This window comes from Limulus polyphemus, unplaced genomic scaffold, assembly GCF_000517525.1.
Source record: "Limulus polyphemus unplaced genomic scaffold, Limulus_polyphemus-2.1.2 Scaffold411, whole genome shotgun sequence".
In the NCBI taxonomy this organism is placed as follows: Eukaryota; Metazoa; Arthropoda; class Merostomata; order Xiphosura; family Limulidae; genus Limulus; species Limulus polyphemus.
In genome coordinates this window covers 76,554-86,583 of record NW_013666021.1, presented here as the reverse complement: position 1 = coordinate 86,583, position 10,030 = coordinate 76,554, and the positions used below count along the sequence as shown (strand labels likewise).

Below are 10,030 nucleotides of genomic sequence, written 5' to 3'. Positions count from 1 at the left end.
TTAAAACAAAATAACTAAGTATTTCATAATAATAGTCATTTATAAAATATGGTATGTTAAAACAGTCAGAAAACAATGTTATTTCAGAACCTTAACAAATCATTGCGCGCACAAACAATCCAATTGGAGATAAAACCTGCTGTGAGAAGTTTGTATTTATTTAAAAAGGAAGTACGCATCATAAGCTGAGAGCATGCGCAGTGAATATGCTGATTCATTTCGACATTTCCTTTATTTATAATACAGAAGATTAGGCCTACAGGAACAAAGAAGTTTTATGGGGAAACGATTTGAAAATGTGTTTATGAACCATTCTTTGGAATATCCTGCATAACCAGGTTAATACTTATTGACAACTGAAATAAACTTCGGAATATTATACATCTGGCTATCGAAGGACAGCAACTCGTAAGTTATTATTAGACAAGAACTGAAGAAATTACCGAAGTACCGGTAAACCGAGGAAAATCACAGAGTGAGGTGACGCAATAATGTATCAACATTTTTACTCACAAACTTAAGTTTGTTCTTTTTTGTGGTTAAGATGGAGACTTGAAGAAAGTGATTTATGCGGTTTTGCTGGAGTTAATTATGTTTAACATTACATGTGCGAAAAGATCGAACTCGAAGTAACGACAAAATATGACGGAGTCTTAACGATAGGCAGCTTGACACTAGGCTTGGTGTAAATCGAGTGTCAATCTTCATAATTTTGCGTCATCAGTATATAAGTTATACCGACGGTCGAAAAAAAACGCTGCATTTTGCAACTGTAACCATAATAGTATCGAGTAAGAATTATGACATCTTTAATTCAGACGTAAGCATAAATGCTTATTCTCCCAGTGCAGTCAGCAATTTGTGATTAACTAGTACCCAGTAGTAGTACTAAGCAAATATTAACATCATTATTAGTATTAATTACATTAACAGTGCATACACAGTCTTGATTTTATAAGTGGGCCTATGTTTAAAATTAAGTGCTAAACATTGCTAGTAAGGCATGTGTGTGTGTGTGTGTGTGTGTGTGTGATGATTTATATTAAATTATAATGAGCAGGATATGAGAAATTACAAATTCTTTGGTTTGGAAGTTTCACTTGCAGGAATTTAACTTTAAGATATCTGATATTACTAGCTACAGATATTTGATATGGTATAGTGTGAAATACTTTTAGTATTGTTCACATAAGGCTAGCTTCTTATAACAACTAGTTTTTTAAAAGCAGTAAAATTGGGGACTGAGATTCTGTTGTGTTATTTATTTATAATTTTCAGTTAGATATACTGCTAATTACTAAATGAGCATGTAAAGATATGTAACATTAGAAATTTTACATAACATTAACATTTTTCAAGAAACCTGTTTCACATTCATCAAAGTAAAATGATTGGATACAAGAAGATTGTGAATTCAGAGCTTGTACAGCTGGCACTGGTTGTCAGCCTTCTTCGGTTAAATCCAGAGTCATATTTGCACTTGATGAACACTGGACCAGAAGTGCATGAAATTTTTCTTGGACAAAGCTCTGCATACACCCAGTCTCATTTCCACAACTTGAATAATGGTATGTTTGGATATATTCATCCAAAAACACTGGACGTCAATAGCATTGATACAGCCTCGGTATTAATGGATCTGAATGCACTTGGTAGATATTGTAGGTTTCAAGATTTTCATAATGTTGTAATTACGTATATAGCAAATACAGAGAATCTTGAACCTGGAAATTTGCAGCCATCAACTACTTCAAGCAATTCTAATGCAATTCATGGTGAAAATATGGGTGTTATAATATCTGAATCACAGGATGTGATTGAGATAACTAGAAATAGGCCTGTTACAGATGTGGATCCAGTTGCTGAACCGCAGTCAAATGCTTTACTTAGTGTTGATGCAACAGCAAATCAAGTTGGATTAGAATTATCTGGAGGAGAGTTAACAGCAGAGGTACTGTTCCAGTTTTCTTCTTTGTATATTAACTAGTTGAGATATAAAACTTAGTAAGATTGTATAGTCATCTGTTACTGTATTGAAAAGTTTATTGGTCGATCATTATAGTTAATTTAAGAATTCTTATTAATTATTCAGTATCTGAAGTAAGTCTTCAAATATACATATAGCAAATAACCATGCCATAGGATCATCAAAGCAGGTTATAGGACAAGCCCATAGCCAGGTCTGGAAGTGGGAGGGTTCTGTTTGTTCCAAAGTGGCACTCATTTCATGTGTAACTTTAGTGCCCACGGATGACAAAAGATTTCTGAAACGTGTAATAGTTCCTTTATTATGATTGCAAATAACCATTTATAGTAAATTTTCTCTGATAAGTGTGAAATGCTATTTCTGCTTTTATGCACTGTGTTACAAAAGCAATTATATAATGAGAGGTCATCATCAAAAAAAGGAAAAAAATAAATGTTAATAAGCAAGCAAAACTCAGACAGGAGTGGGGTGTCATACTTAAAAGTTCTAAAAAGGCAGTAGTGTCTTACAGTAGTATTTCCAAATTCAATGACTTAATAGAAAGATTGTTAGGAGAGTTGGTTCTATTAAGAATGTTTTGCTTGTTGAAAAGGAACTTTTCAGTTTAAATGAGTAGGGAATAAATTATAGCAATGAAATGTAAAAGTTGTATATCTGGCATATGGACTTGAGTGTATTTGATGAAAAAAATCCTTAACCTTTTCCATGAGTGTTTGATTGTGAAGAAAAGAGCAAAAAAATGTTAGTATTTATTGTTAGAAATGTGGAGTATAAGAACAAGAGTTATTGTAACCTTGATTAACTCTAAGAGACCCAGATGAGTCAATTCAGAACACCAGTTGTATGGTTTCTTTTATTGCATTGCAAGAAAGGCTTACTAGATGAAATAGTTTGGAACTTCTGAAAACTTTATTATGTATAGGTTATGTAACTTTTGCAAATACACCATATTCTTACATGTGATATTTGTATAAGTTCACAGCTTTGAAATTTTGATAAGATTTCATTGTAATATGTTTTTCTTTTAGAACACAGTTAAAAATGTTTACCTTTGTTTTAGACTTATTAATAATTTTTGTCTTCCTACATTATTTAAAAACTTTCCTATAAAGTTTTGATTTTATAAGACCAGATTTTGTTTTGAAGTTGTCACGCATAGAAATTGAAATTTTGGCAAACAATATTTTTTCTTTAATGTACCAAAAATTTTTTCTAAATTGTGTATCAGAAGGTTTCATTTAATATATGTAATAAGTTTTAAACTCATATTAATTTATATTATTGATTTCATTTGCCCATTCATAATAGTCTTGTCAGTAAAACAAAATTTGACTTAGTTAGGTGAAAACGGATTTAACTAAGTCTACCTTATCTTTTTCTATTAAAAACATTTCTTTAGTATCGTACTACAATGTTATAATCCAAATGAAGTATGAAATGGCAAAGGAAGCTTTTGCTAGATTTACAAAAAGCTAGGACTGTAATTTTTGCAGAAGTTTTTCATAAACATTCACTAACAACACATCACCAAGCTAAGCCTTTGTCACTTTATTGTGATCTATACATGAACTTCCACTAAACTGGAAGGAACATCAGCTTATCCCTTTCGCAGCGGGCTCGTATTATTTTATACAAGAGTTTGTATGCACGTTTGCACATGTTAAGTTTTTATACCATAACTTTTAATTCAGTATGTGCATCTTCACAAAATTTGGTAAACCTTTTATAAAGAAAAACAATATTACATTACTCTACTAGTACACCCAAAACATTCGTAACTTGCTTGGGTTTATAAATAAAGTATATATATGTCTAAAAAAAAATTTATCTCCGTTCAGAGCAACAACTTGGTCAGTACCATTCAACAGTCTTGGCAATATTATGTTCTCTTCCAAGCTCTCACAAACAACTGTCAGAATCACGTAAAGCACAACTTTTCCTTTCTATTGATTATAAACAGACCATTAAGACAAGAGGCTTGGAAATAATGGAGTAGGAGGAGGTGCCACTCTAGTTGATTTGCTAGATACATTGATTTCTCAGCAAATCAAAGTGGTAGGAGGTTGTTCTATGTTTATATTCTAGCTAACCAGTATCAAGACTAGTAGCGAGCAAAAATTTCCACTATAGAGGGCAGTACAAGTTAAGAAAAACTGTTTTGTGAGAGGAAGTAGGAATCTATTCTAAATATATTTTCAGTGTAAGAAAATGTTAAATTTTATTACTAATTTAGCTCAATAGCCTGTGACATCTCAAAGCTTAGATATAACCAATTACATCATACCAAGGCAGCTGAAGTTGACAGACAGTGATTGGCTAAAAGCTGATAAAAACCCTGCATTTTTATCTAAATTACAAGGTTAAAGTAGTGCTGTTTTGATCAAAGCTATCTTGACTTTCCTCCTAGGGGCTATGAGTGGCATATTATTCTCAGGAAATTCACAAACACTAATAATTCTGATTACAGCATGTTGAAAATCCAAAACTGTGATTTAAAATATATATAAAAGCAAATAACTAAAACATTTTTATGGAGTAAATTTCAATTCTGAAGGGGTTTTTTTTCATTAATGTGTGGAAAAACAAATAACTTTAAATTCTGTTATTTCCTATCCATGTGTTTTTAAGTCAAGTATGACAATAATTTAATCCAAGAAGAAGCTTTTTCATGTCTTTGTGTCAGTTTTATAAGGCTCAAATTCTTTACAGTTGGTGTCTGTAACTTGTTGGCAATGAATTTCAATAACAAAAGGACAGCACACAATCTATTTGTTTTAAAATAATATATATATTCAAAACAAGTCCAACGTATGTACAAAAATTTGTTATACTGTTGGTCATCACAGTTGTATCTAGAGCTGTAAATGATTTTCTTTTTCATCAAAGTCCACACAGGTGGGCTCAATTACTTAGAATACCCTTTCACAAGACAAATTATTCTCCTCTATCTCTTTTATTACAATACAGGCTGTGAAACTCACTTACAATCTAACTTTTAATTTCACTTTCATTAACTTCCAATATATATATATATATATATATATATTGCCCGACTGAGGCCTAGAACTACTAGATGTTATGGTGTAACCATACACACTTAAAGTAACAAGAAAAATTTTGAAGGACGTCAGTTGAATTACACAACAAGTGATTCATGAAAAGTTATATAAGCAAACCTGCAATAAATTATCTATTCTAAAAATACTAAATTCAACACTTGCACTTTATAACTATCTAAATCGTAACTCTTATTAAATTTAAATGTATATTTAACAGTTTGGTATGTTTGACAATTCTTTTTATCTAAAACTTATATTTCTTTTTAATTGGCAAATTAGTCACCAAGTGCTGATGTTCCAAATTTATTTGTAGGTTCTCAAATAAATCAATTAGACAAGACTACCATAGGCTTATACAGTATGTAGAAGGAACATATTTTGAAGCCATTAAACATTTATTACAAATAACCTTTTGCCATCTATCGATCTAACTGGATAACCCCAATTATTAACTATAGGCTGTCAGGTGAGTAGGTGATTTTTTAGCACTTTGAATTAGAATGACATCTTAACACGTTGGCTGCCACATAATAAATAAAATTGTTCAAAAGGTGCAGAGGAGTAGTCACAGTGTTCCAAACTCATATGCCACAACAGAAATTTGGCTTTGAAACATAATTGTCTATAACCCACTGGTGGGACACATGGCAGCCAGTGTGTTAACCAGTGATGTAATGGTCATGGATTGTGTAATTTTATTTATATATGTATGTAACAATATCACTCAATTATAATAAGTTGTATAAGTAGGTGCAGTTCTAAAGGGGTCTTAAACCCCCACTCCATACATACACATTTTTTTCCATAATTAATAAAAGCAAAATTCAGATGTCAGTGCATTTATTTGATTGAGCTATTAGCTATCATGAAAGATTTTGTGAGGTTTCAGAAATCAACTAAGCTGGAGTCCACAGCATTCCAGTTAACGGCTCAGCCATGAACTGATTGCTTCTAAGCTAATACAACAATATGAACATCATTAAATGTTGTCATGGTAAATTTTCTGTGCATAGGCTTTTCCAGATACACAAACAGTTAGTGTTGCTTAGGTTACCTGCAGCTGTTATGGCCTTGTTACAGAAACAATTTTTCTTGTTTAGAAGCTAGAAATCCTGGGAGAAAGATGTTTTTCAAATTGCTGACATCTAAAATAAGTAAAAATGCAAGTTGTATGGTCATATAATAACTTTTTAAAAAATATTGAAATAAGGCATCCTTTTTACCAATGCTGTAATTTCTAAATATGATTGGAAAGATGTTATACATATCTAATTTTAATTAAGAAGTCCAAAATATTTTTCCTGTTTTTTATTTTCATATCATTCACTTTACCAAAAATAAAAATACAGGGTGTCCATAAATTACTTGATTCATTTTAAAAATTAATAACTTTAAAAAATAATATAGATAGAACACACCGGTTTTATTTAACGTTACGAACCAATCATAAAGTTTTTCTTGTCTTAGTATACTTTCACATGTGCACTGTTTGTTGCTCGAAGAATGTCTAGGCAATATTCTATCTCCTTCCAGATGTTGTTTGGCATCTCATCAGTCACATTCCTTATTTCATTGATTATTCTGTGACAAAGATCCACGATATTACACACAGGTTTTGAATGTACCTGATCTTTCACAACCTTCAACAAGAAAAAAATCCAACAGGGTTATGTCAGGGGAACGTGGGAGCCATCATATTGGTCCATCTCTACCGATCCATCTGTCTGGGAATGTATTGTTCAGAAATCTTTTCTAGCAATGTTCCTACAAAGAATGTGCAACAGAAAGGAAGAACCAAACAATGAGTTACTCATCAAGTTAAATAAAACCCGAGTGTTCTATCTATAATATTTTTGAAGTTATTAATTTTGTAAATGTGTCAGATAATTTATGGACACCCTGTATAAGCATTGAAGTTGCTGGATTATAACCTTATTGAGCTAATTATTTACAGAATGTGTTAAAGATATTTTAACTATCACTTATTTAGATTAATTTAGGATTCTATGGACAGCATTAATTAATTCAAAATACTATATTATTATAGTGGAAGTCTTCTTTTATATAAAAAATACTGAAAATTTGGGTACAGTGTTTTACAGCTAACTTGTAAAAAGTTTGTCATTATCATACCATCATAGTAAAAAAGAAACATTACTACAGCTTGTGTTAACAACTTGTTAATAATACTATGTTATGTGAACATGTCTTCTAGTTCTATTCTTATTCATTCCCTAATGGCCTTCAAATTTAGCAAGATAGTTATAATTGTCAAGTTTTGTTTTAAAGAATATATATTGATGTATTTATATTGCTTGACTTTAAATTTTAGCTACTTGAAGAATATAAAAATACTAGGTTTTTACTTTGGCTAAGTACTCATTTGCTTAATAAATAAAATTTCTTGTAATTAATTATACTTGTCATGAGACATCAATACTAGGCCTATTATATTTTTTAACACAGAATTATTTATCTAGTCCCTTAGGAATTTCCAAAAATTAGAACAAGTATAATTAATTATATTCACACTTCACCAACTTTGTTAAGGCATTCACACCATAAAAATTGTTGTTGAAAATTTGTTGAATTAATTAAATAGTAATTAATTTTACAATAATGTGCCTGAAGTCTGAAGAAAGAATTTCATAAATTTTTTCATATATTTTTGTCCCCCAGTGGCACGGCAATAAGTTTACGGACCTATAATGCAAAAAACTGGATTTCAGTACTCATGGTAGCACAGCACAGATAGCCCATTGTGTATCTTTGTGCATAACTACAAACAAAAAAATCACATTTTTTCCGCTACTTGATATCATTTTTTGATACACAGATTTAGTCAATTTTATATGTTAATTCTAACTAAATTTCAAGAATTTTAATTGAAAAAATGTTTTACAATCAATATTTTGTTACTTCCTGACATTTATTTAATGTAATTCATGAAGAAAAAGTTCAAGTTTTCATCCCTACACAGCTGCAAAGTTTTGCCTGTATACAAAACAACTCATTGGTGATTTTTTTCTTTGAATTTTTCTGTCCATCCCAAGAATACCTTTAACTTTTCTAAGAACCTATCACTCATTGGGAATAAATTATCCATTTCTTGATTTTCAAGCATTTTCCTTATTTTTTGTATAGGCTTTGGTTGAAACATTATTATGGTACCATATAAAGTAGTTTATCATTTGCCAATGAAACACTGCTTTGAAAACAGCTATAAAGTTAAAATATGATTGGATAGAGCAAGACTTAGACTATCATGTAATTCAAAAGTAAATATATGCAGATTTAAAAGTGTTTTTTTATAGTTTCTGTAAATGCTCTTTTTAGTTATTTTTGTTTGTGAATTGTGAAAGTATTCATGTGTTAAATTATATATGTTTGAAAGCTACAGAAATTGTCTTCATTGAGAATACACCAGATAAGATGAAATATGGTAAGCTTATACAGTTTAGAGATGGATTGAATAGGTAACAAATAAAACTATTAGAAGCTTATCACCTAAAAATGTACAGTATTTGGAGAAGGTTTAGTCATCAGGTGTAAACAGCTTACCTAGACATAGTTTGAAATAAAGAAGCCACATGACTGAAGGTTGCTTAAAACTCAATAAAGGTATCTTGTTGATGTTTGATTCTTTGCTTAAAATGTTTTTTTTTATTTGTTAATAGATATACTATAGTTTTATTGCATTATAGTGTTGGTAAACATGAAGTATATTTTTTATTATGTTCACCAAATAAGATCATCATAAAATTATAAGTTTAATGAGTATGGTTAGCAACTGCAAAATATTCTGATGACTCAAATATTGATTAATACTATTTTAATGTTTATCCTATTCAAACAATGTGTATAAATAAATTGGCTAACAGGCTGCTTAATTATTTTTAATTGGAATTGTAATGTGTTTCAAGTACAAATATTATTACCCTTATTAGTGATAGTAAAATGTTACCATTAGTTAATCATCAATTTGTTTTATTTACAGTAGATCATTGTGGGATTACTGCATATTTTACAAACAAGCATAATGGTGGCCAGTTGGTGGTAGTTTTACAACATTAACGATTCATTTGCCAAGCTAGAAATATCTATTATATTAAAAAATATATTTTTTGCAAAATGCACAAACATCAACATTAAGAACAGGTCTATGACGTAAAACCAAGGGTCATTCAAGTATTACTTGAAAAAACAAGTGTGAATGAAGACAGGAAGAATAATACTATGTTAGAGTAATGCAGTGGTTGAAAAACTTGTGTAGCTAGAGCATGAACATTTTTATTCACTTGCATGGAGGGGGTGTGTCTGTAGGGAGTGTATACTAATCAATTAACGAGCCAATTTATTAATCATTTAGTTAAGAGTACTAATCACCCAGCCCTAATCTGAATATAACGTAACTAAGATTATTTTGAAAGCATTAATTAGAGATTTTAAACAGAGGACAGACACCTTTCTTACGTCCTACTCTCCCAAAATATACTTTCTGGTTCCAAATTAATTAAGATACTCCCCTCTTACTGTAATTAGTTTTTTCTTTTGGTCATCCCCAAGCTGAAATTCTTCAAACTCAACAGCTTAGTATTTCTTAGTTTCGTGTGCTGGAGAACATTTTTATTTTATTTATTTTTTTATATATATACAGAAGTGAGATATAGAAAACAAACTATTCTACAGTAGGCATTAGGAATCTATAAAACTACAAACACCCTTCATGCTGCTTTCTAGATCAAGGTTCTGGTTGTCATTCTACTCTTAATCACCCATTTAGTAATAGTTGTCCTCCTGCATACCTGCTTCTGTTTTTTTTCTTGTTACCTTTGTCCCTTTCAAATTGCAAATATTTTTAATGTGCATATTGGCATACCCATTTTTTTCCAATATTATACCCCCATTGATGACTGGATCCAAGGGTTCATGGCTTACATCCCATTGGTGCACAAACGAGCTCCACACTTTGGTGGTTAGGGCG

The 10,030-nt window shown here is 30.7% G+C and overlaps 1 protein-coding gene across 1 annotated transcript in view; it reads left to right on the top strand.

The window, feature by feature from the left end:
• Nucleotides 1-229: 229 nt before the first annotated feature.
• The window catches only part of LOC106458061 (nuclear factor erythroid 2-related factor 1-like), a 46,336-nt gene continuing 36,535 nt past the window's right edge, over nt 230-10,030 (top strand). Inside the window, exon 1 of the mRNA XM_022384199.1 lies at nt 230-1,951. Coding sequence (XP_022239907.1) covers nt 1,388-1,951 — 564 coding nt within the window. The 5' untranslated portion in view covers nt 230-1,387. The remainder of the gene's footprint in view (nt 1,952-10,030) is intronic.